The 27,676-nt window shown below is 37.6% G+C and overlaps 2 protein-coding genes across 3 annotated transcripts; both read left to right on the forward strand.

The window, feature by feature from the left end:
* The first annotated feature begins 228 nt into the window (after window positions 1-228).
* On the forward strand, window positions 229-6,004 carry ensab (endosulfine alpha b). Of its 2 annotated transcripts, XR_001858992.2 has the most exons (4): window positions 229-418; window positions 2,746-2,868; window positions 2,985-3,225; window positions 3,298-6,004. XR_001858992.2 is itself a non-coding variant. In XM_017721697.2 (3 exons), exons 1-3 carry the CDS (start codon window positions 362-364, stop codon window positions 3,156-3,158), a joined length of 354 nt encoding a protein of 117 aa, XP_017577186.1. In that variant the 5' UTR covers window positions 230-361; the 3' UTR covers window positions 3,159-6,004. The 2 variants fall into 2 exon arrangements, 1 of the variants encoding a protein (XP_017577186.1); XM_017721697.2 differs by having other exon boundaries at window positions 230-418; window positions 2,985-6,004.
* A 2,306-nt stretch (window positions 6,005-8,310) lies between these two features.
* mcl1b (MCL1 apoptosis regulator, BCL2 family member b) lies at window positions 8,311-10,453 on the forward strand. The gene is made up of 3 exons (XM_017721702.2): window positions 8,311-8,828; window positions 9,146-9,396; window positions 9,646-10,453. Exons 1-3 carry the CDS (start codon window positions 8,480-8,482, stop codon window positions 9,760-9,762), a joined length of 717 nt encoding a protein of 238 aa, XP_017577191.1. The 5' UTR covers window positions 8,311-8,479; the 3' UTR covers window positions 9,763-10,453.
* Window positions 10,454-27,676: the final 17,223 nt, after the last annotated feature.

Here is a 27,676-nt window from a genome sequence, read left to right on the forward strand (position 1 = left end):
CTATATATATTTATCATAAGTAATTATAATATGTATGTAATATATATGTAATAGTAAATGAGTACATACATCTGAATGTATATGAATAATATGCAATAGTGAACGAGTGAAAGCGTGACAGGTTAAATGGTGATTTTAAAGAAGAAAGGCACCCATTCCCGACTTGATATTGACAACAAGAGAACACGAGCTTCTGATAAGCGCTTGAATGCAGCGTCAGTGGGGAGCTAAGAGCTGAGGCTAGTTCCTCTCTGGCGTTAGCGCACATAGAGTCCGTGGGCGGGCGAACCAGGCTGGAAACGCTGCGATTATCCCTCGCAGAGCTCGCGTTTTTATTTCTTTCTGTCAAGGTCGACCAGCAATGTCATCGGTTAACCAGGATACCGAGACATTATCGGAGCAGTGTGGTGAGACACAGGTGGGCGGATTGAATTGAGGACATAGCCTTAGCTTGGTTTGACAGACTAGCATGAAGCCCTTACAGTGTTTTCTAGCAAATAGCTACCATGGCTATGCTAGCGTGCTAGCTACACTGGTTGAAACGCCCTGTAGGTACCTGAGAGACTCACATTGTCAAAAAAACAGGGGGCCCATATAGCCCCTAGTCTCTGGAAGATGAATTTAGCTAGGTGGTGTCCGTCTGGGTATGATAAAGCAACAATTAGCCTTTATTTTGACTGGTCCAGCTTCGCCAGCTCCGTGGATTGAGCTCATGTCAACAGTGTCGTTGTGCATTGGTTAATTCTCGAATGCAGTGCCTACCAGATCACCGACTGAAGATCATTTCAGTAGCTAGCTACGATCAGTGACTCTGCTGCAAATAGCTGTATGATGTTAAAACTGTCTTCTGTTGAAAAGAAGAATATTTTCTTAACGTTACCTTGTAATAGGCCTTATTGAATCCATGCGTACGCGTGTGTTTAAAGCAGAGGTGGTATGTTTGACCCCATATATATTGATGGGTAGTTTTGTAATGTCAAAACTCTGGGTATATGTTTAGGAGACTATGTAAACAGACGTTAGGCTCCTGTGTCAAGATGCACCATTCATTGACAAACCCGGCTGAATCTAGGTGTGAAACTGGCTGTAGCCACACGTAGAGAGAGGCTATCCATGCAGCTGCTTTTCTAGTTGGTGCTGAATATAGCCACTCATAAATTTCTTGTCATAGATTCAAGTGAATCAGCACACACAGTGTTATCTATCCCACCATAGCCCCTGAGGGTGTGAACCCAGTATGTCGCTTCACTGAGTGCTGAAAATCCCAGGACTTATATGTCCAGAAGTTTGTAGACACTTGCTGGATCAATGTTTCTTCCAAGATCAAGGCTACTAATTGTGGTCTGCCCACCTATTTTTGCAATAATAACTTTTATTCATTTGAGAAGACTTTACACTAGATGCTGGAACATTGCTGTGAAGATTAGACTGTATTCACGAGTATTAGGTAGTGTACATATTATCTGTAAATTCTAAAAGTGTACACATGGAGCTGGCATATGCGTTAATCTGCTTTTGTTATAAGATGAAAGCAGGACAAGATTTACAAGGGTGTAGCACATCATTTCACTTACTGTTGTCATCCAAGTGGATACTTTGAAACCTGTTTGTCTGGTGTATTGGTTTCTGCTTTAGGTCTCACAGCTTTGCTTTGTCACTGGTGAGCCTCATAAACCATGTATTTGCCATACCTTTTAAAAACCTTTTAGAAACTGACTTTTGACTCACTGCCTCAAGAGAAACTTGCATGTAGTGCTAATAATACAAGTAGGTGTAACTAACTGCAACAGGTTTATTAAAGACATTTTGCCCTTGATTGTTTTAAATCAACTGGATCTATTGAAATAATGACCTTATGCAGGAGGTAACAGCTAGAAATGGTGCAGCAAATCTGTCAGTGGCACTACCTTATGCTTCTTTTCAATGAATTAATCCATATACACATTAATAGTATCTTGGCATGTATAGTTGCTGATGCATGTGGAAATCCAAGATGTAGAGTCATGGCTCTCTGTAAGCATTGAGGCAGATGACGTCTGTCAAGTAAATGAAGTTCAGCGTGAGTGTTTCTGCTGATAATTAAGGATCTTTCCTCAACATTATTGTAAACCATAATCATATATAAATCAAATAAATTTGCAGCTTTCATTATGTTGTTAAATTGAATAAATTTGCATGCATAAATATTAATTGCATAATCTTTCATGACAAGTGTTTCAAAAAAGAACAAAATATAAAATGATAGCCTTCTGTCTCCAAAACCGCAACTCCTAAACTCCTTAAAATTTTAAAAGGATTTAATAGGTTTTCCTAGGACAGTCTTCACTCTTCAGCCTCCGTTTACCCTAAACATGAGGACCATGGCGGTATGAAATGTGAAAAAGACCCTGGAGTGACAGTGCAAATTCAGATTCTGGATGGAACATCTGTGTTAGTCAGTACTGTATGACTAACCTCTATGCCATGAGTATGATCATATTTGTAGGCTTGTTTATACATGTGGTCTAAGATAAGCTCTGTTTCTGGTTTGATCTTTTATTGCAGCATAATATAAAATAATAACCACATCTTCAGCAAATAGGAAGTGGAAGTATATAAACAGGTTCAAAGAACAGTTGTAGGTTATAATATGGGTGTGGTGTTCAGTTTCTTCATGTTGGGAACACTATGCAATGTTTTTATTTGTTTTTGTTCTTTTTTGTCTTGTGACAGTCATAATACACTGTGACATGTTTCTGTCTGCAGGAATCTCAGGACCCTAACTCAAATCCTGTAAAGACAGAGGAGGCCAAACTAAAAGCCAAGTATCCCAACTTAGGCCAAAAGCCAGGAGGATCAGACTTCTTGATGAAAAGACTTCAGAAAGGAGTAGGTGTCTGTATGGAACATGCTGCAATTCTTTGTTCTTCAAATGAGCATTCAGTGTCAATAAAGCTGACATCAATGCAAAATCATCAACATCATTCTTTTTACCCCCCTTTTAGCAAAAGTACTTTGATTCAGGGGACTACAACATGGCCAAGGCAAAGATGAAGAACAAGCAGTTGCCAGCAGCGACTGGTCCAGAAAAGAATATCGTCACCGGAGACCACATTCCAACTCCGCAAGACTTGCCGCAGAGAAAGTCCTCTTTAGTCACAAGCAAACTGGTTGGCTAATCACTACCTCAGGTCTTGAGTGACCCCGTCCCCAACCTTCTCTCCTCAGCTTCCAAGCTCCACCGGGGTTAGTTGCTCACTCTTTGCTTTATATTTGGGGTTGTAAGACTTAGGTTAACCTCCTCTTCCATCTCAACAGCTCTAGCCTGATCCACCACCCTCTGCCCCCCTCACTGACCCAGCCCCACACATCTGGGTAGGGAGCAATCAGTTCAGTGAAGGGCCAGTCAAGGTGAGCGGCCTCTCTGGACTATAATGCACTTTATGATCTACTTACCCTCTACATGAATGAGATCAAACTCTTTGTTCAAAACCGTGGAGGCTACAGAAATTCTAGTTAGATGCCTAATCAGTATACCAATGTCATTTACAAGTTCATGGAGGTGATTCTCTTTGTTCTTTGTTATAATCAGCTTACGATTGTTTTGTAATAGCTTGTAGAAATCATGTAGATTTGGCACCCAATGCATGTTGGCAACCTCTGTAATTGTTCATTCTGATCTGATGATACAATGTTTGCGCTTTTACAATTTTAAGTTACTAACATCAATCTGCACATCAGCGGGCTAAAGATATTATGAGAGTAGAGCAAAATGTATATTTATGTGCCATGATAATCAAAAGTGCTTAAATTAAGGAACTGACCCAGCACAAACTTGAATATGTTCCTGAAGCTTCAGGGCACCTGATTTCACATGGTTTAGCAAAACCATGTAGCCTTGTACTGAATGGATATGTGGAATAGCTCAGGCTCATTTAGCTTGGGCATTAATATACTTATTGACTATAAATGCTATTGTAAATTATAATTATTTTTTTCTTTGTAGTATGGAACAGGCCAGGAATTGACAACAAAGTAGTTATATGTTGAACCGAGAAACCAAGAGGCTACACAGGCAGGATGAGAAATTTTATGTGACGATTTTGAGTAATTACCTGAATGGCTGTACCCAGCTAAGAATTGTCTGCATAAAACTCGTTATCCTGGCGCTTACACGTGTAGATTTAAAACCAGGGGTAAGTTAAATGACAGAGGAGATTTTTTTTAAGCTGTAACCTAGCTTTTGCTCTATGGGACACCAAAGTCTGAGTTCAGATCTTGTTGAAAGAAATCTTAGGTTGGACTTAATTAGATACTAAAATACGCCTAAACCAGATGGCAGGATATTATTCCCTTAACTCTTATTATATTACATTCCCTTAACTCTAGTTTCAAACCCTCTTTGAATCATTTCTCACATATAGACTGTGGGCATGGGTGGGGTAAATCATCAAGTAATCTTCAAGAACATAAGATCTAATTGTACATGCATTCAGTATATATTCAGGGAAGAACACACTTTAACAGCATAGTTATATTCATCATCTGCATAATAAGTGGGATTCTTTGTAAAAGTCTCATGCTCCTCACACCCACAAGAAAGGCGATGAATGTTATAATTGTCATACGTGTGTTGATGCTGTTAATGTGGTGGAGGAAGGAAACTTGCGGGATGAAAGGTACGCTTTCTTGAGTGATTGTTCAAGTCTGAATGTTGTGTTTATTTGAATAATGTACATTGTTACCATATCCTCTATTAGCTGCTCCCAAATTGTAAATAGACAGTGCTTTTATTTTAATATTTGTAATTTGGGACCCGCATTAAATGCATGTGCCCTTTGCTGATCACTCTGTATGTCTGTCAACTTTTTTTTTTGCCCCCATTGATATAAAAGGTATCACTTCATGTTACCTTATTATACTGCACTGCACTGACCTCATATTTACATTTTTATTGCATAATTTCCATTGATGTGAAATCTGCCCATCACATAATGGTCTGAACTACCTTGCAAAAAATGTTGAAAGTACCTAAATTGCAAAGTATCAATATTGCAGTTTTGCTGAACTGGAAATCTGTAGTTTAGGGCATACATATAACCAATATTAATAATGATTTTATCCTGGGCAGGCTTGTGGTGTAACAAGTCCAGTTTCTCCAACTACATTGTGGCCATGATCCAAAAATACACATATAGAAATTTCTGTTTGTTTTCTGTACACAAATGTGATCAATTTTGATCATTTTTATTATGTATTTTCATGGCACCTTGTTTTCTGTGGGGCCCTTCTTGAACATGTCAGTGTTTTGTTTTTATCTCATAACCATGTTTATTCTTTTTTTGCAGTTTACTAGATGTGTGCTTTCCTCTGTAAAATGTTCTTTTGTTAATAAGAATATTTGTAATGTTTTTGTTTTGTTGAAGAAAAGGTTGCGTTACAGATGTAAGGCATAGTCTCTTGACTAAGGAAAAATTCCAGGTGGTGTATATTATCATTATTATTATGACAAACAGTTCATATCTCTAATCTGGTTTCATAGCATTTTATTTTATTTTCATTTGTGTGGGAATTTTCTAGGAAATGGCCATGGAATTTTCTTTGGGAAAAACTGCTTTTAGAAATAAGAACTCACATGCAAATATTTCATCTGATTTGTTAGAACCTCTTAATGCTTCTGAACATAGAACTTCACCTCACTGCAGCTTTAATGTGAATTGCCTCTCACACTGCTTGGACATTTTGGAGTACCAATACTGATGTTAACTTTGAGTGTCAGTGTATTCAGTGCTTTACATGCACAAAAAGACATGCATGCACCATATGCCTGTGTGTTTATGATTTAAGAAGACTGCACATGATTTTAGGTTTACTCTTGATGAATTAACAGAATTAAAAGAAAAGAGACAAGTGATGAGGTGTGGAAAAGTGTCACAAACTAATGAAATTAAACAGGTTCTGAAAGGTGGGTGAAGAAATGAACATTTTTTGCCTGAATCTGAAATAAAGTTTTACATTGACATGATTTAGTCTCATTTGTTAATGTGTTAACATGCGTAGCGCTAGTGTCTATTGTACATGTGCGAGGTCCTTTGACTGACCTCGATGGCTGAATTGTCTGCTTAAGGGGCTGTATTTCTTAGTGTTTACAATACGATTTGGGATAAATTTCCTTTGTAGGATCAGTGAAGTACATAAGATTTAGGAGGATTTTATATTTATATTGTTTATCATACATGCTAAACATTTTACAAACAAATGTATACAGATGTTCAAGCACATTTTCTTCTTTAGCCTGAACACATATAAAGAATGTGAAAGTTTGTCAAACATTATACAAGACATTCTTCAAATTCTGTTTAGTTTTCCATTTTCTAAGCCACTTCTCCGTCAGGGTCATGGGGGGGTGCCGGAGCCTATCCTAGCAGTCTTGGACAGGTCAGAAAAGCAATATCATGATGTATAATATGTAATATGATGTATTTTGAATATGTTTTGAAATACTATGATATTATATTTTTAAAAGTGATATGAAAACTTAATATACTTGGTGTACCAAACCTCTGAACTAATATTAGCATACTTGTAGAATATATTTGCTCAGAGAATAGCTTGGAAACTATTTTCCTTCTTTGATTTTAAGAGGTTGTGTACATTCACAATCCACTTTATTAGAGACACGTACCTTGTGCTTCCACTCAAGGAAACGCCTACCTCATGCTAAGTTATAAGTTCACTGTATAGAAGGACACAGACAAGCTCAGACTGTTGTCTACACAATTTGTTAGTGACCTTCTAACCCATTTCTCATGGTCAGGCTGTTCGGTGTTGGGTTGAGAGTGGTCCACTATGCAAAATATCCAGTCAAATGCAGCCAGAAACTGACCATTGATGAGCTAGATGGCTATTCATCAAGAGATGGGCTTCAATCTCTAACTAGAACCGCAAGGTGCACCTACAGGTAATTGTTTCTAATAAAATGGACAGAGTGTTTATTCAAAGTAGTCCTTAGCATATTTACCATGGAAATATTTTATACGCATATGATCTATGGGGAGACACACAGATATAATAATAAGTAGAAAAGAAAAAAGACATAAAAATGTTCAAAGGATCAGATTATGAGGGATATCAAACATATGCAGTGTTAACACCTCTCCATCCAGTAGAGTCTGTCTTGTAGGCCAAGGACTTTGTTGACAACTGCTTCCTCTCCAAACCACTGAGACACAAAATTAACAATCTTTGCTTGTTTTAGCTTCAGAGGGAGAGACTGGTTAAATTCTTATCTTCTGTCTCACTGGTAAGCAATTACTTTAATAATGTTTTGCAGAAATAGAATGCTTTTAGTAGAAGTGGTGAATTGCAGTCAGTTGTATCAAAATCAGCTCTGAGTCTGCAGACTCATGTCTCCATTTTAAGACTGCGGTTGTGCACTAAAATTTCGTTTTACAAAAATTACTATTTTTCATGAAGTTAAAATAACAAATGTACTATTCTTAAACAGTTTTAACATAAAAAGCATAATCAAAGACAACCCAAGCTCCTGGTTGATGTTGGTCTGAGGTCAGCATGCTATGGGTAGCTGATTCATCTGAGAACTTTAATGCACCCTTGCATGTTCTTCTACAGCAGTATTTCTCAGCCTTGCTCCTGCAGTCGCAGCGCATATTCCAGGATATTGGAGAAGCAGAATCTGAACACTGCTCTGAAGCTCTGAAGGGAAGGACGCTGCTGATATGGATGGAAACCAGAGTGTGAGTGTATGTAACTGCCAATAGAGGGCGCGACAGTCAAAGGTTTCACCACCCCGCATATATGTGCTTGAAAGGTAAACAAATTACAGTAAACATTTACGAAAAGGAAAGTGCACCCATGAGCAGGCTGTTCCAAGTAGCTCCACATAGTACAATATCCAAATATAAACACAAAGCCCATCTGTAGCTGTTTCTTTATTTGACTTCATTGGAAGGAAAATACAGTCCATTTTATGTTTATTCCCTAATATTAATGTACATTGCACATGAGATTTATTTGTTTCTGCGTGTGTTTAGGGCTTGTTTTCCTTGAACAGCTGAGAAGTAGCATCATGCATGCACAGCCTACTTGAATTTTGAGGACACGGTCGTGTTATGCTGGGTTTGTGCGTCCACGTCCACGCGGTTATTTACGTGTACAGAGAGGCTTTCAGACCGCACGTAGTCCTGAGAACAAGTGTTCCAGTTTGAGCCTGCTCGCGATGTGCGAGACGCTGCTTACGTGCGTAGCTCAGGGAGGAAGGACAGTCATCCCAAGACCCTCCCCCACGCTATATATCGGCCTAGTCCCTCCGACACTTCCGCTTTGGTTTTTCTGAAAGACTAGGTTACGCTGGGTTCTTTAGTAGGAAAATAACAAAACCGTGGTAAGTTTAGAAATGTAGCTGTCTAACCACAGCGGATTTGTTAACGCGTCGTCGGTTCGATTGGTAAGGTTAGCATAAAGCAGAATTTTCGTCAAGATGATGATGAGTCCCAAGGAGATGTATTTTGATAAGAAGACTGTTTTTCCTTCTTTGCTGGCGAAGCGACCTTTTACTCTGGGTATATCCTCTCAAACCCGGGCGCCCAGGATCGCAGCTGTTACAGACGGTTCTCTACCAACGTCCCCCGCGTCGGATTGTGAGGAGTTGGACTCAGACCAATTCAAGGAATCTGAAACTTTGGACAGAGACACTTCAGAAATAGTCATTGACTTTTTGCAAAACTTCACCGGGCTGTCTCGGTCCTGTGGTCGGCACCGTGGGGTTGTACAGACAATAAGGAGGGTGGTGGACGGCCTGGTGGTGAAGCATGAGCTCGTCTACAAAGGTAACTACTGTTTAAAGATCAACGAGCAATTCTGGTTTCTAAGGCCTCACGCTGCCTAACTGGAAATACCAGGAAGTGCAGCAGCTTGTGTCTGTGCGCGTATGTGCTTAATGTATGTTTACATTGTCTTTACATGGTGTATTTTTTTATGAATAGAAAATTTTATTGTGTGTCTATTTACATATATGTATGTAAAGTAATAAATAATTAAATAAATTGTGTATGTATATGTGTGTGTGTGTGTGTGTGTGTGTGTGTGTAAAAATTTGTTTTAAAAAATACATATACAAATTATTGCTTGTTCTGCTACCACTCAGGTATGTTTACTAGGCTGGGTATGGAAGACAGAGGAGATGACATGCATATAATTAGGACAGTGGCTAAGGAGCTCTTCAGCGATGGCATCACCAACTGGGGTCGAATCGCCAGCCTGCTGGCCTTTGGTGCAGTGGTGTGCCAGCACCAGAACCAAATGGGCCGAGGTCACTGCGTGAGTCTTGTGGGCCAAGAGATTTCCTCATATCTTCTTTCAGACCAAAAAGACTGGCTACTGAAAAATAAAGCATGGGTAAGTTTTTCTGGCATTCTGCATATCCTTTGGAAAAGATTTGTTTGATTGCTCTGCTTCTGCATCAAAAGGGGCGGGAAAATGCAGTGGGCACACCTTGTGCACACAATACAGGGTTAGGCATTTCTGTGGACGTAGTCACACTGACTCAGTGTGACCTTCCTGTGCTTCCTGTTTGGAATTTTTTTTATTTATTAAAATGCCATATGAGCAGGCTGTTGTTGACTTGCCTTTTCCCCTCTCATTCAGGATGGCTTTGTGGAGTTTTTTCATGTCCCGGATCCCGAGTCAAAAATGAGGAATGCATTAATGGCCTTGGTTACTGCAGCAGGTGTTGGAGCAGGACTTGTTTTATTGTCAAGATAAGTTCAGTGGACCTTGTGAAAGAACTGTGGACCTTTTTCTTTCTTTTTTTTTTTTTTTGGTCTTCCTTAATCAGAGAAGGATGAGAAGACTGGGGCTATCAAGAGGACACTTCCAAAAGCAAAAATATTTTTCGTTACATAAGTGGCTTAGGCTCTTGTCATACGTTTTATGAGAATACAGAATTTATTTTTATATTAAAGTCTTTATTAGAAACACTCCTTAATCACAAAGCCCACTTGCTGTATCTCATTCTGACTTTAATGTGGAATATTTGCATTGCTCTAATATGCAATATTTGCAAACTCTAATATGTACAAATCACCATCTTTGTTGGAAAACTTGTTTGTATATAAGCTGATGACTAGCTTGCATTTCAGATGAAGCTCAAGATGTGTACCACCTAATTTCTGTCCCTCCAGTCTACCAAAAGGAGCTGAGAAATAAGTACAAGGAGATTACGTGTATCTTAAATTATTTCTGTTCATTTAACTCATTTAACATTTAAAAGTAGATAAATAATATAACTGTTTTAGAATTTTCACTTTGGTGCTCTTATTTCTTTCTAATTGAGTTTGTGATCGTATGTAATATTCTCCAAATTGACATGTTTTCACCCATATAAAATAATGGATATGTAGAAATTATGGACAATCCAATAAACATATCAGTCCCTAAAATGACACATACTATACCTTCTGGAATTATATGAAAGGCCTTTTTTGTCTTATGAACATTTTATGTACCACTTCATAGTAAAAGTTATAGTTTTTTGCGCCAGGTGTGGATGCCCTAAGTTGATCAGAGACCTCTCAGATTTTGTGTGAACAACTATGACTCAATAAGAGCTATAATCTGGTTCCCCGCTGACCGATTCCCATGAGAAAATTACTAAAGGCCAAAAATATAGTGATAAATTGTTAAAGAAGTTACCAGCCTCTTGAAGGATGGAGTGAGCTTTCAGGTTTATTCATTAAAATTATTTTCAAGGTAGCAAGAAATTGCAGACTCCGTTCCTTATCTAGTCATGGATTAGAAACATTTTGAGCAGTCTTACAGAAAATAACTCGTGCCCCTTCCCCAAACAAAATGATATTGGTGTTCCTGCGTCATCTCGATTCACACTCTGATCAAGGGATGCCAGGTTATTATTACTTCCTGGCAAACATGCACAATGGGGCTTTAGGACCCTTGCTACCCTCCAGCTGTCTCTAGTCACCGCAAACTGTAACCTTGGGGCCAGTGCTAGCTACTGTTGTTCATTCAGTCTTGGTGTTTTTTCTCAAGGCACATGTGTGTCTGTTGGGAAATCTTTTGAGTGTTATTCCAGGTACACACTGGTACAACTGACCCAACAGTTGTTTTAGACATTCTGAACCCTACTGCTAACATTTGTATGTTGATGTTTGTTGGTGCGTTTGGGTCGGTATGCCCCAATCCTTAGAGTAAATATGTGTTTGGTTCAAAAGTGCTGCTACCTTTGGACTTACTTTTGGGTTATTTGTTAACAGTGTATGCTGTGAAGTACATCAAAGGATGTAGAATTTCAACATTGGGCAGTTTTCATCTCTTTTGAGAGAGAGTGGGTTTTGGCCCTTGCTGTGAGAAGAAGGTTAAGAAAGCATTGAAAATGCTTAAACAATGTCTTTCTACAGTCATAAGACACAGAAACCTGTGGCTTTACCGCCTGATACACCACTCAAATTGAACAGCATTTCCTACTGAAATGCTGATCTTAGAATTTTCTGTTTTTTCAATTTGGCCAATTCTGATCAGGATGTGGTTTATTTAGTTGGATCAGGAAAAAAATTAACTGTGCATAAAATATATATTTGTTCAGTGTATAAGCATGCTGAAAGATTCAAAGTTGAAAAATTAGGTTTTAACTGAAATTTTGATGTCTTAGAACTTTACAGTATTTTTTAGTGTCTCAACTGAATCTATTCACTGTATGCAATCTAACGTGAGGTCTGAATTGAGTGAAGTACATAATGTTTTAATTGCTGATGGTTCAGACCAAGGCCTGTTACTCATGGAGATACCGGAAATATCACCTTTTTTTGCATATGCAAGTCAGTACCTGTATAGTAAAAGGTCATCGCTTTGGGTGTTCCTTGATAATAATAATAATCTTATCAGTGTGGCATGTTAAAACCCTACAATAATTTAAATACCATTCTCAAACTAGCCATGTCAGATTCCTTCTATAGTACTTTATGCAGCAAACTATTTAATGTCTATTATGTGTTCTGTTCACTTATGGAAACCTAAAATGGCCAAAGATTTTGATGATTGGTCTTTTTTTTTTTTAAATAATCATAGTTGTTTTTTAAAGCTGTTCCTTGTTTGTAATTTTTTAAATACAATCTTACTAGCTGTAAAACTTCTACAAAAACATAATTGTCACTTATTTTCTCTTCATTTGTAATGGAGGACTCATTCTACACTGAAAGTGTTGGAGGTGGAAAACTGGCCCATGGAGTCGTAGCTGAGATCTCCCGCAGGTAGAGCAGTCCCAGGCTGAGACCTCACTGTGCAGAGTGTTTTTGTTTGTTCAGATGTGCTCTGTCTCTGGTTACAGGCCCATCCATGGGGTCTAAAGGGGATTACCTGAGAAGGGCACACACAGGGCTTTACCTGTTGCCTGCATCAGCACCTGCTGTGGTTACCTGAGCCAGATAACACATGTTTATTAAGCAATGTGGAACACAGGTGACTAATCTACTGTGCTACTCTAAATTACACAGTATGTGGATGATATACCTGAACCTGATGTTTGAAATGCTTTCATTTACAAGTTATGTTTAGAGTTATTCCTCTATACCCACACTTTATTTAGATATATAATCAGGAATGGATCTACCCTAAAAATTTGAAATTAAAATGAACTTCTATAAAAGTCTATTGCAGCAGGCCTAGGGTCTTTTTTTTTACCAAATGGATCAGCTGTTTTCTGTATTCCATGCTCACGACTGAACATCTGCAAGATGCAGTATGAGAATATATCCTCCTGACTGGTTTCTGCGTTCACACCTCTACATACTTTTTGTTCCAATCACTGAAGTCATTGCGCGTGGTTTGAGACCATTCCGTAATATTAAACCCCATGTCTGAAATTCTGACATTGCTCAATAGTTCAATGACTTGCATACACGTGAGAGAAAAAGTTTAAGAAATCACACTGGGATCTGTGGTTGTCTTTTTCCAACTACATCTGCATTCTGTAGGTTCTTACATAGTTCTTGGCTTGAACATATGGTTCTAAAAAATAAAAAAACAGCCACCTTTAATTTTTGTAGGTATGTGGGTGTAGCAGGAAGACTACAAAATAAAGTTTACAGCACATTATAATAACTCAAAATGAAAACTAAACAATGAAAATTCTTATGTCTTAATTCTGCCTTGTTTAGTCTAGACCTGAAATGATTGTGATTATGTGACTGTAATCTTAATGACGACGTGTTGAAAATCTGCATCTTGAGTTATTTGTGATTTATGTTGAAAGAGAGTAATATTTGGGATTTTTGGGTGTACTAATATGTTTTCTGTATCTTTACTCCATGTTAACCATTTAACTAGTGATCTGAGCACCTGCTAATTGATCTTGGCTTTCTCTGTCTCACAGTAAGGATCACCTGTTAGCTTTCACGGAACTGTATAAGTTGGGAATAATCCAGAGTCTTATTTCATTCCTCGTTACATAGACGTCCACGTCAGCAGATACTGTAAGAGATACTGTCGCCAGCAGTTGATTAGACACCGTTATCAGCGTGGGAATTGCTTTCTGAAGCTGTAAAGCTGCACTTCAACCCGAAGAAAGCAGATGGAACATGCTGAAACTATGAGAGGTTATTAAAAATAAATGTAAGTTTCTTTCATAGCTAAGGCAGTAGCAGCAGACATACTGAAGCCTCAGTGTTGTCTGTATGTTCATTTAAATGGATAAAAGTATGCACATACAGTCAGTGTTGGGTTGTAATTAGTTGATAGATTTGCTTGAATGCCAGTTGTATTTTTGTTTCAAGTATATTTGTGAGCAATCTGCTTTTCACTTGGTTACATTTGCTACCACTCAGGTATGCTTATTAGGCTGGGTAGTTTCTGACTCATTCAGCAATTTTCAGTTCCAAAGTGTATTGAGAAACTCCACTCTTTGCTCTTCAGTGGCATGAAAATAATGCCAAAGGAAAGGCAGTAGTGATTTGGGGGATTTTTTTTATTGTATGGGTAACTATCTAGAGTGTACCACACTCATACTGTAGGGAAAAGAATTTCATAATACATTTGTAGATACATTTCATGTCCAACGGTTTATCCAAAAAGGATTTTAATAGAGACTTTGTCTCCCTTTTGCTGCAGTGACAGCCTCTACTCTCATGTGAAGGCTTTACAAATGATGGAAGATTGCTGTGAGGATTTGACTGCATTCAGCTAGAAGAGCATCCCAAAGGTATTGAATGTAGGTTCACTACTCAACAGCACTGGGGGGGTTCTGGGCCCCTCTAGTCAATATTTGACATTGGTCAGGGTGACCTTAGGTTCATATACAGTGTCCCATTCTTTTGGCAGTGCTTTTTCCTAGAGATTATACAACCTGTGGGTGTGCAGCTGAATGCCTGTGTTAGCAGTTGGTGCACCTTAAAGGAGCCAAATTCAATAATTAGAGAGATTTTCTGGTCACTTTTGGACATAAAATGTTCTTGGCACAGAGACAGCATTCCTTTTGAGCAAGTGAGCTACTAACTAAATGTCTTGTCTGTGATATCAGTCTGTCAGCACTAAGGTAACTATGCACAGTATATGACTCCTAACAACTATAACCAAAAAGCATTGGACCACATTTGTCAGGTTCCAGTCCTCACAAGTCAAAACACTGCAGAACTCAGCACACTGCCTCATTAAACATGCCCGATTTAGCTCATTAGTTGAGTACCCAGTTTCACATGCCTGCACTACACCTTGATAAAGTAAAAACCGAGGTAATTTATTCTTATGCTGAAGACCTGTACCTTTGAGACATCTTGTTTACAGCTGTTGTTAATAACTATTATGTGTTGCTGAAGATAATTCATGTTTTGACTCTTCACACCTTTCTTGCTACCATTGTTTTAGTTACTAGGCAGTAATTCAAGACTGAATGTCTGCCTAAAGAAGTAATAATAGGATAACAATTTTAACATCACTTGTTGTTCACTTCTGTACAGTGCTATTGATGTGTTTTCAGTGCACTGATTAAAAAGTCTTTAATCTTTGTATTCTCTTGTTTGTTGAGAAATAGTACTTTGACCAGTAGACCCTATACTTCTGCATTGATTCAACCTGGTGATTGACAACTTACAGGTCCAGGCATGTTTAGGAAGAGAACGTGGGTGTGGTGTTTAGTCTGCTAACTGCATTAACATGAAGAAGGGTCATTTGGTCATGACACCAACGAACAATCCCCCCTCCTCACTCCCCTTCACCAACATCACTTGTCAAAACACCTCATTGGCGTGACCTGTAACTTGAATGCGCAGGGGAATTAACTTCTACTGTTACAGCCCCAATCAGGATTTTCTAAAATATTGCTATGGTTGTCAGTACTAAGTCGGGTGAGAAGGTCTTGTTCTAAAGTCTGATTGGCTGGCACAGGCCTTAAACTGTTGTTAGATGCTCCACACATGCACATACAATTGAACTTTTAAATTTATTATTTGCATTAAGAACAAATGCAGTCATGAAATTCTGTGCAGTATGTGCAATGTTTAAGGTATAATCGTTTTGATTTGCTTCAAAATAGGTTTTTTGTTTATGATCCTCTGTGGTGACCCCTAAAGGGAGCAGCCGAAAGAAGAAGAAGTTTATCTTTTTTTGTTATCTTTATCTTATGCTACAACTGCTGTAATAATGCTAACTTCTGCTAGCTAGGATTTAGAATGTTATGTGGTAAACTTGGTAGGAGCAAACATCAGGCATTTGAAGCTTGTAATAGATTTTTATTTTTTACTTTAAATCTTTAAATATTTTAGACTCTTTCAGTAAATGTTTCACCTTAAATCTTGACCTTAAGTCTCTAAATATTACTGAAAGAGCATATTAGCGATCACTTGACCTGATCAGCCTATTGTTATTTCCTGTTCATGTTTGTTGACAAAAGTGCAATTCAACTGTTTTGTAAACTTGCTATCACATTAGGTAATGGTACGTATTAATATATTAAGTGTTTATGTATGACTGGTAGCTACTGGTTATGCAAAAGCATGATACTGGAAAGTGAAGGGTACATGTCCCCCCAGTAATTTGCACCTTTGGCTGCCAAAAAAGAACCAATGCTGGTGTAGTGGGTCCTCACTGCATGCCACCCTCTACAGCTCTATGCACCATGTCATTTTTTTTGCCTCTCAAGTTTCAGATCATTTCAATCACCTAGGAAGGGACCTTTCTCAAAAGTAATGCTCCAGGGTGAGGGTTATCATTTCTCTAGTCCTGCTATGCAATATCGTGACCAGCCATCATAAATATACTGTGATGCATACAATGCGTAAGAATACAGTTTGGACTTTTTTGTTTTTCCGTGGGTTAGTATTAATATAATTAATTATTAATTATCATTAAGTATTAATATCATTAAGTATCATTTGTATTAATGTTTCTTTTATTGGCTGACAAACAACATTTTCAACCAGTGGAGTTTACAGGTAAGTAATCTACATCAAGGTTAGTAGAGTTCTCAACGGACAGTCTGCTAATGCTATTGTGCAAGCCTCCCTACACTGGAAGTGTTTTTGTAGTCTATATGAAAAAGAGCACCCTGTAATGCAATCTCTCATCATTGTGTTTTTACCTTTGATGGGGTTTTATACCCGCCACTCTACCAGGGTCAGAATTGACGCCTTTGATCACCTTAGCATTAGAAGCCAACGAAGTATGATGGTACTATCACATTAAAGGGTTTGTGGCTGTTTGGCTTGCATTGCTATTTTTACCTGTAAAGGCTTGATGAAAACACTGTCATCTGACAATCTGAGTGTGTAGTAGTTGGAGGTTGAGGTCACATAGTGGTGGTATATACAAAAACAACACTGATGAGCGCACACAACCCTGGGTGGCAACAACAAATATGGTGTAGTCTGTTTGCAAGGAAAGCACAACTATTTACTGAAATTTTGATAGAAGTACAACACTGTGCAAAAGCCAAAGACACCCTTAATTTATTCAATTTCCAGTTAATACAGCTATTCAGTACAGAATGAAAAGTCTAAACCAAGCTCAATAAATGATTGAAAGATACAAAGAAATTGGGACTCCTAACGCCCATGCAAGATCTGATAGACCACCCTGTCTGACAGTATTAGTAGCGCTTTACTTGAGCCTTTCTACATAACACTGACATAAATATGTTATAGTAGATGTCATATGCTGTCATGAGTCATCATGTAAGATTATGTCCAGTAATGTAAAGATGTCATGTTACCATTACTGTTAATTGTAATGACAGATGTCATAGTGTTTGATGTCATGACAGCTAACTACAGCATATTTGGCAAAAATGTAAAAAAAAAAAAGAAAAGTACATAAGCTCTCATGACATTAAGTATTATGGCATCGGTCATGAAGTGGTAACGTGACACTGCCATATGACTGAACAAAATTTATCATGACAGTATATGACATTTGCCATGACAAGTGATGATCAAGTAAAGCATTACTCAGTACTTAAAGCTGTACTTAAAGCTTTCATCTATGAGAGATCAGACACTATGAGTGTGAAAACATGTAGCTGTCAAGACGCTACTAAGGAGACTGACAAAAAAAGAAAACTGGCAAATCAGTCTTCTAAGACTGAACTTTTGGGGTGTTGAAAAATAACCCATCAGATTTTTTTTTGTAAAAATAAAAGCACGTCTTCTGAAAAGAACAGAAGCCATATTACAGGCAAAGAGTGGACACACTAATTACTGAGAAATTTATATTATATTTAGATGTTGAGGCTTCTGAGAAGTTTTCTGTCAAATGTAGGTTTTCTGCTTTTTGTCCTGACATAAAATCTCAAATGATTTGTTCTTAATGGCCATTTTGAGAGGAAAAATATCAAATGAATGATGACTTCTGACTTATGCACAGTACTGTCTCTGAGATGTTTATGCACACATCAGCTGTTCCACAGATCTAGGCTAACAAATAAAACTGTCCCACCATAATTACATGGCTCTTTAGTCCAAACAATGGTTAAAAGCTGTTATCTAATAGTGAGATCAGACATGATGATGTGTTACGTGCGCTTGGATTTGTGACCTCATTCATTGCTAAAGCTTCCGCTCAAAGTGTGTGGCAAGGTATGCATTGTAGAGGTAGAGATGACCACATTATGAAATTGAGTAATGTTCAGGATATATAATTTACATAATATTTTAGAGGCTCAATGAATTTAAGCTAGGTTTCCTACGTTGTAGCAGTGAAGCATGTTTGAGGCTACTAATGACTTGCTGTAGATTGACAGGATAATAGTAATGCTCTCTATCATTAAGCATGGCATCAGATTCCATTCCTGCAATAATTAAGTACTACTGGTTCGGTTTTGTGTGAGAATGGGTGTGTCTGTGTGTGTGCATGTGTTGGGGGGGTGTTGATGTTTATTTAGAAAACTGGGTCAAACAAGTGATATCTCTTTGTCTGCTCCTCTACAGATTACAGATTCAGAGATAGGGGCTCTGTTTGTTAATAAAGACAAAGCGTTGGGTATAGTCAACTCCAGAATTGTTGATGCCCTTCAAGAAACTGGGCAAATGCGGAATCTTGGAGTGACTGTCTGGTAACAATTCATTGTGGGGCCATAAACGTTCTACTTGCATATTATCGAGCCAATTGTTCTGACCAGGATATTTAAGTTGCTTGCTTTGACTCTGTAGACTTTTAAAATCAAGTTTTGTTAAATAATGTATCTGAAAACTTAATCTCTTTCACCTTCACCATGATTGCATAAGATAGAGGTCTGCCCTTGCTCTAGTGTGCAGTGTTTTGCGTGGGAGCAGGCAGATGACCAGTCCACGAAGCACACATAAATTTAAATAAAAATAGAAAACAACAAATAATGTAAACCATATTCTTAAAGGAAGATACTACAAAAACAACATGTCAAATGTTGAAAACGAGAAGTTTTATTTTGTTTTGAAAAATATGTGCCCATTTTGAATTTGACAACATGTTCCAAAAACGTTGGGATGGGGGCATGTTTACCTCTGTGTTTCATCACCTCTTCTTTTAACAACACTCTGTAAGCATTTGGGAACTGAGGAGACCAAACTGCTGTAGTTTTGAAAGAGAAATGTTTTCCCATTCTTGTTTGATGTAGGATTTCAGCTGCTCAACAGTTCAGGGGTTCATATGTCATATTTATAATTTCATAACCCTCCAAATGTTATCAGTGGTGACAGGTCTTTAGTGAATGGACTCTTTTAAAATGGACCAATGCTGTTGTAATACCTTCCCTGGAAAAGACACTGTCTGGATGGCAGCACATTTTGCCAAAACATGTATGCATCACTCAGCATTAATGGTGCCTTCACAGATGTGCAGGTCACTCATACCATGTGCACTAATGCACCCCTATACCATCATGAATGTGCAGTGATAACATGCTAAGTGGACACAGTGTCCATGATTTCCAAAAAGAATACCAAATGTAGATTCCTCATACCACAGGACACTTTTTTACTTCCCCTCAGTCCATTTTAAATGAGCTCGGGTCCAGAGAAGGTGGCAGAATTCCTAGCTCCTGTTTATTTATGGTTTCTTCTTTGCGTTTTAGAGTTTTAACTTGTATTTGTGGCTGTAGCGACAAACTGTTTTTTTTACGATGCGATGATTTCCACTACAGAATCATTTCTGTTTTTAATGCACCTGAGGGCCCAAAGATCACGGCAGCAAATACTGTTTTTTGGTCTTGTCTTTTGCGTACAGAGATTTTTCCAGATTCTCTGAAATGTTTAATATTATTATGCAGTGTAGATGATGAAAAGCAAAAGTTCTTTACTATTTTATGTTGAGATGTTATTCTTGAATTGTTGCCCTATTTGATCGTGCAGTCTTTCACAGAGTGGTGAACCCCTTCTCATCTTTACTTCTGAAAGACTCAGCCTCTTTGAGAGGCTCTTTTTATACACAATTATGTTACTTTTATGTTAATTTATGTTAGCTTTTTGTTGCCCCAGTTCCAACTTTTTTGGAATGTGTTGTTGGCATCAAATTCTAAATGGGCAAATATCTTACAATAAAAAAGACAATTTAAAAGTTTCAGCATTTGATATGTTGCCTTTGTACAATTTTCAATGAAATTCAGGGTTTAAATTGTCTTCACATCATTGCATTTTGTTTTTATTTACGTTTTGCACAGCGTTCTGACTTTTTTTTGGAAATGGGGTTTATATTATATAAATATATAAAATATATTCCTTATGCTGCAATGCACTATTGTGGGAAGTCAGTTATTTGCACAAGATTTTTGTGTTTTTATGAAAGAAGAAACATTTCATTGATAGGGACAAACAGGAAGCAGCAAAGTAATTAACACTCACTTCTTTCAAAGAAGAAGGAAAAATATAAAGTCTTACATTAATCACAAATGACAATATGATTCAGGTTTGATAACTGCCAAATACTTTGATAATGCATTGCCAGGTGTGTGCATGTGTTGAGCTGTGTGAAATAATTGAGTGATAGCATAGTACAGGGGTGGGGAATTCCTGTGCTGGAGGGCTGAGTTTCAGCACGGTTTGGTGATTTCCTACTCAAATACACCTGATTTAACACAGCCGTTAATTGTCATGTTTAATTGTTAAGCAGGGAAATCACCAAATTGCTGAACTCCTGAGATCCCCATGCCTGTTGTAGAAGAATTACTTTTTCAGTTTCCGAACCATTTAATTGTTTAAAGAACCTCCATATAAGGCAAAGGTTTTATACCAATTAAAGTTTTTCTTTCTAGGACAAGCCAAGCCAAGAACCATGTGAACCTTTACTTTTAGGAGTTCACTGGATAAGGAATTCAACTACATAAAGGTTGTTTTTAGCAAGCTGCTGTTTCACTTTAAAGCATTCCACTGCAATAGGCTTGCAGTTATAGGATGGCCATGCTCACAATTTGAAGGACAATTTTACAGTGTTGCTGTTCCGAATTCTGAGAAACTACTTCTGAGGAAAATTTTGTATTTTTGTGTGCTTTGGGGATTTCTAAGACACTGAGACACACAACAAATGCTTGTTATCACATGCATAGGCAACACCCATCCTTGATTTCTTTCTCTTTCTCTGCGTAGGTGGATAAAGAACCATGCTGATGCTATGTGGGCAGCACTGCTCTGGAATTCTGAAGTTTGGCTTCTTGACAACTTTGCTATTTTGCATATTTGCTTAGTTCCATGTCAAGCACATACTTGTCCAGCTTGCTGGCTAAGAATTAAGCTCTGGATCACTTGGCTCAAGATAGAGTTGAGCCATTAGTGGCAAAAAAAGAGATGCACCAGGCTGGGAAGTTAAATAATGTCTATTACTCAAACATTAACAGTAATAATAATGTGTTCCAAGCTACACCTCAAGATAATCTCTTCAAAGCTTTGCTCTTATATACAACCTGTCAGCGTTCTGTGAATGTGCTTCCTGCAAGTTGAGCAAATTTGCAGAGACTTGTCAAACAACAAACCAACGAGAGTTGTACCTCCTAATGTGTCAAAACATGTTGGTCCTTTGCCTTGAGCTCATGTTTTGCGAGAAACGCTCTCAGATAACATTGTTTGTCCAGCAGTCACAGCCACAGCCACAACTGCTTTGATCTCATTGCAAACATGTGAATTTAAGGCAAGAGACCTGCTGCAGCTGTACCTATTAGTGTTTATTATGTCAGCTTCAGAAGTGCAATACATGACAGAACTTGTGCTGTTTGTGTAATGTCAGGGCATTAGCTTTTGATTTCGCCTGAGTTGGGCCGCAGGATGTGATGTTATTACCTTTTTGAAACTATTCACTTATTTCCCATCCAAGTCTCATAAACAAGGTGATCTCCAGTAGGTATGTTATATAGCGAAAGTAGCTAATAGTGAAAATGCAAAAAAATTCGATTGTAGTCATCTTCATCTCTTTGCCTTTTGACACATGGGGAGATTTTGGTCAGATCTGTTTATTTTCTCTTTTTTATGTGTTTTCTTGTAAGGGTATAACAAAATGGGCATTCTCTAAATTCCCAGTCTGTTTTTCAAACTGATAAGGAGAATCAAGATCTCACTGTAAAAAATGCAAAGATTTTAAATAGCCTTCATGTCTTCTATGTCCAAAATATCCAAGTAGTGTGATTAATGAATTCAACTACTTTAAGGTGCAATTATTTAGATGTTTGTATGTGCACACACAGCGTGTATAATCTCTATAGAAAAGCGCTGCCCACGGAATGGAGCAGCCATATATGAGCCTAAAATTACCATTCCCAATGCTCAGGTCATCATGCCCAATACCAAGTGTCAGAGTGGTACAAAGCCTCTGAGCACAGGGGGGCTTTAAATGCAGTGGAACTGTGTTCTCTGGTGTAATGCAACATCATTCTAACACATTTGAGTTGAACTGGAGTGGTATTTGTGATCCAGAACTAATTATTGCTTATCAGAACCTGACCTCACTAAAGTTCTTGTCACTGACTGCAGTCAAATCATAGAAAAAGTAGAAGCTGTTCTAACATCAGAGTCTACTAACATCAGTCCACAGTAGCCATTCTGCCAATGTTTTAATCAACATAATAAAATGTTTTCCCCATAACTATTTTATTCAGATTAACTAGGATACTGTAATTTCCCACAACTCTGCTATTCAGAGTTGAAATATTGTTGACTCTGTGCTGAGCTGCTTGTGAGCAATGAGAGGTGGAAGAGAAAATGTGAGAACTCCTTTCTGAGAAAAACAGTTTACACCCCTCCACAAAGATGGCCATGCAGAGATAAAATAGACAGCACAACTGCAGCTTTCCTTATGTCAAGTAATCCTGTACTAGAACCAAAACTGCGTAAAAAACAGCATTGAGAGCATATGTGCAATCTTTTTTTTTTCTCAAAACACAATGAGCTGAATTATTGTCAAAGAGCTGTATTTTTTTCCAAAAGTAGTTTAGTCAAAGTCATCAGGATCACAAAGGAAAGAGGTAAGCTTAGTGCAAGATGCATACAGTAATTAAGGAATGTGAAACTATGAGAAACATGAGAAAAATGTCTTGATGTAGTTTCTCCTCTCCCACTATTGTTTGGCTTATGTTTCTTAAACTGAAGAGGAAGCAACTACCTTGCCTATTCATCAGTGTATGTACATGGGCTGACTCACCTAACAGACTAGTTTAAAAGGCCACCTCAAGTGTGTCATAGAAACTATGTGGTATGTAGTCCATTGACATTATTGGTGTAGTGTAGTTAGAAAGATATGCATACTGTTGTTTTATTATTATTTTTTTTTAATTCCTGGAGAACATACTTTTTTAGATACCTGTGTAGCTTAATGTATGAATAGATGCAAAAAAGAAGAAATGAAGATACAAACGATAAATCTGACGTACATGCCAGTTGGTAGACATGCCACACCAACTAAGCTAATCTAAGCTATACGTTTCATGAAACAAGCAGGATACTCCTGCTTAAAACTATGTACTTCTGAATTAGTAAAAGCTATGTCTATGACTGCAAATAGACCTATAAGGTATATTCACAGAAACCTTTGCTGACATATTTAGATTCTTTGTACACCGCATTGTAAAAAAGTCATAAAATACCATTCATTCATTTCATTTCCAGTCAAACTGCCCAAGTAAAAATAAAAAAAAAAATGTTTTCAGGTCTGAAGCAAGACTAACGTTTACACAATGGCTGTTTTGACAGGAAATTAAATAAATGAAGGGTGATCTTTGATTTTTGAATAGCGCTGTATGTCACTTGGAGAGTTCATTCAGATGATGCTTGCAGAACTAGGTGTATATTTCCCTGTGCTTCTATGGACTGTAATGATATTGTCTGCATGAGAGATTTCTCAAGCGTTTGCCGATAACAACACACCTGCCTGTCAGTTTAATTGCTTGAATTTCTGTCATTTTTCCCACCGTTAACAGCTCTACTGTTCACCTCTGCTGCCAACATCACCCCCATGATGCACTGTATACTGTAAACTGCTCACTGTGTGACATTTTTTATGCTGTGTCATAACTCATCATCCCAGCTAACACCTTTGAGTATTAATATCCGTATTGATTTGGACAATGTTTGATTTATGGATAAAGGAAAGACCTTCATCATGTGTCATTACTCATCATAGTAAACCCTGTACTGAGATCAATAACAGCCCATATTGTGCATGTTTTAAGCACTGGGTTTTCAGTTTTTTTGTACAAAAATTTGTTTTTTGAAAGAACCGTCCACTAAAAGGTTCTTTAGGGACACAATCGTGACACCTTTATTTTGAACGTGGTTGTAGAAATAAGTAAATATATTTGAAACATTTTAAACTAGTTATCAAGAAATATTTACACAATATGAAAAGCAGCTCTTGTGCTTAAATGACAAAGATAAATGATAAAGAAATAAAACATACATAGCTTTGACTTGACAGCAACAGTTTACATATGAGTTAGTTTCCAGTGTAAAACGGTATGAATATAAAATCCTCAAAGTATTCAAAGTCCTTGTTTTCCAGTATTCTAGTTTTTCCACATGTAACTTTCTAGTAGACTGTTTTCTCTCGTCATGGACATCCACCACTGAAAATCCTATATGCTTACTTTTGATCCAGAAAATCACTGTAGATATTCAAAACAGATATAAGACTGAAGCAAAATCTCAAAAGCACTTTAGAAATGCAATGCTTTAGCAATGAAACCTATGAGCTTCATTCAGTGTTTAAACATATCTGGGTAAGCATGATATTCCACTGTCTTCCATTTTTCATGCAAAGCCAGTAACTGGTAAGGGCTGTGGTTGACTGGTTAGGGCTGTGCTGCATTCCAAGATGACTGGGCTGCAAGAACATAATGTACTGAATGAAACATGCCTCGGCATGAAGCCCAGCCTTACGTAAGATGAAGATGTCATCCTTTTCATATTAAAAGAGGTGATAAGACTATCTGTCCAACAAAAAGAATGTCTCAGAGGGCCATACGCATGAATCCCAGTTACCTATGTTCAATCTACAGTATCTTCAAATGTGAGCTTTCACATTTTAATGTTGAAACAGCAGTTAACTTGGTCAAGTGTGTGAAATATAATGCAATGTTTCAGTGGTTTGTTTTGTGAAAACATGAAGCAATCCTGGTTTTCTAACAGACCATGGGGCAATAATTCTTTATCCAACACAAAACCTTACAAAAAAAAAAGTCTTACTCATTTTACCAGACCTTTAATATAGTGCTAAACTAGACTGCATGACACGCTGCATATAGCACATGCTCTTATGTCCACATGTCAAATTTATTTTTTATACCACTGGGAATGGCAGCTTTACCTTGTCCTTTACACTGTGTGAACAATTTTTGACAAAGTGGACCAGTAACAATGACACCAATTACTTACATTATATCCTTACGTTATAACATTATAACGTTGCGTTAATATACAATAAAAGTTTAACATTTTTTTTCTACTCCAGTCAAAGTTACTATTTTGGAAATATGAGTATTTGTTCAGAGAACACTAGCTATTCATAGACTGTCACAATGACTTGGCATGTAATTAGGAGGGAGCCACTACCAGATTATGGCTGAATACTGCAATTGTGATGCATCACCACAGACACTGACATCAGAGTTGCTGTCCATCCTTTCTATAAATACTACTACACTGCAGTACTCTAAATTCCGCAAATGTTTTTCTGCTATTTCAGGGGTACAGGAGTACAAACTTAAAACAATTTTGAATAAACAGGAAATTGTTATGTTTGTAATCTTTTGAGGTGACAGCTGCTGTTCTTGAATGATTATCTTGCCAAATTTAATGGGGCAAGAAGGAAAACAATAAGAACATGAGAAAATACCAGCATTTCAAGTTTAAAAAGAATTAAATAATATCCATGTTGAGTATTCCGTAACACCTCAGGAACCAATATAATGTGTAATGCTCTTATTAAGTCTTATCAAGCTAGTAGTTGGTATTTAACAGACTGCTTGGGTACTATATTATTAAGCAGCATCATGGGTGAAATAAGCGCTTCCTTGCAATTTTATTTGCATATTAAACGTTAATATTTTGCACCAGAATCTTTTGCAAGCCTTGTCAGTGGTAACCCATTTATCAAGACATTAATTATTAATGAGCTGGCTATCTTTTCCTACTTTATTAAGCAGTTAATTGAGTATTTTCCAGACACTTTTATTTGAGCATTATACAGTGATGTAGTACTTAAACTTTAACAACATGAATGAATGGTTTGGTCTTTTCATGAACTTTTAAAGAGAACTTGTACCTTCTTTTTCTTGAGACCAGTGGAGCGCAGCACAATTTTATTTCTATTTTTGTTTTTCTCTTTTGTCCCATGAGAACACAACTACACAAAGAGAAAGACATTTTAAACCAGAAGCAGTAACTGCACTTTACTGTGCTGCATTCACCATTAATAATGCAGGAATAAGCAGCCTATTCATTAGTAGTTATTAGCTTGATGTGGTAATTTAAAAAGATGTTTAACATGCAAATAAATTTCATGCTAGTAATTATTATTATACAATCCTATCCGGCCTGCAAAAGTATTTTAATTTTCTATTAATATTAGCCCATTTCACAATGCATTGCACTACAGTCCCCAGCATGCACTGCAGCATGACTCTCCTACCCTAACGACAGCGTATGGGACAATGGTTACACCTCATTTCTACACAATTCGGCACAATTCCACACCAGTCATATCACCAAAATGTATTTCAGCCACAGTTCAACCAATATAAACACATTAGCTCAGCAGCTCGGAGCCCAAGTCTTAAAGAAAGCAGACGAGTTGTCTAGTTCAAGCAAATAAGTAGGTTTAAAAGGCAGTGACATTTAAATTTTGAGTATGTCAAGTGGCCATGTAATATTTCAAGGTCTATTAGTTTCTGTATTTCACTGTTGAAGTTTTTGTTATAGCACAACATTAATTAAAAATGAAATAAAAACATTTTTCTCTGGCCCACAGATTTGATGAGATTTTTTAATATGGCCCTTTTTAATATGGAGTTTGACACCCCTGCCTTAGGCTCTACAGACCTGTCAGCAGGTCCAGACTCCCTTAACTACATGCACAGCAGTTTTTTTTTAGAATTTGTTAATAAGCCTTAAGATTAATAACTGACCAAGTCTTATTATAAGTCTATGGTTCAAGGGGTTAAAACATTACAAAATCATGCTCTCTCTCTCTCTCACTGACCTCCCCCATTCGCTCACTTCATACTGTGTGGTCCGGATTCCAGTCAGGGCTATAAGAGGGGAGAGGGTAATGGGGGGTGGGGGCATGTGGGCTTCCTAGCACCATTAGCAGCAGAAACAACACATACCCAACCAGTGAGATCATCACCCAGTAATGGCTGTGAAATGTGGGAGGCTCGTCAAGTCTCCAAATGATCAGAGCCTTTCAGACTGGACAGAACACAATAGGCAAACAAAGGCTTTCATTCATAAAAAATAAAAAGCCTCAAAGAAAACTTTTCAAATGTTTAACACAAATGATCCTTCACATGTCTGTTTTCGTTGCCTTCGTCATTTTCAGTATATTCTTTAGTGGGAGGGAGATCTTGTTTCTGTCCCTCTAGCAGATGTTTCGCAGTGAAGGAGGAAGGAATGTGAGACTTCAAAGTGATAAGAAACCAAATACGCCTTTGGGGACAAGGCCTTCTTTTTGAGGGAACCCTGCTTATAGTTTCTGCCAGGAGAGTGGAGCTGTTTCTTTACCAGACCAG

This window comes from Pygocentrus nattereri, chromosome 3 (assembly GCF_015220715.1).
Source record: "Pygocentrus nattereri isolate fPygNat1 chromosome 3, fPygNat1.pri, whole genome shotgun sequence".
NCBI lineage: Eukaryota > Metazoa > Chordata > Actinopteri > Characiformes > Serrasalmidae > Pygocentrus > Pygocentrus nattereri.

Bases quoted from the DNA above. Each gene is read 5' to 3' on its own strand.
- ensab (XM_017721697.2), top strand. From the start codon at position 362: ATGTCATCGGTTAACCAGGATACCGAGACATTATCGGAGCAGTGTGGT. The intron at 419-2,745 runs GTGGGCGGATTG...TTCTGTCTGCAG, and splicing joins AGCAGTGTGGTGAGACACAG to GAATCTCAGGACCCTAACTC. The intron at 2,869-2,984 runs GTAGGTGTCTGT...CCCCCCTTTTAG, and splicing joins TGAAAAGACTTCAGAAAGGA to CAAAAGTACTTTGATTCAGG.
- mcl1b (XM_017721702.2), top strand. From the start codon at position 8,480: ATGATGATGAGTCCCAAGGAGATGTATTTTGATAAGAAGACTGTTTTT. The intron at 8,829-9,145 runs GTAACTACTGTT...GCTACCACTCAG, and splicing joins GCATGAGCTCGTCTACAAAG to GTATGTTTACTAGGCTGGGT. The intron at 9,397-9,645 runs GTAAGTTTTTCT...CCTCTCATTCAG, and splicing joins TACTGAAAAATAAAGCATGG to GATGGCTTTGTGGAGTTTTT.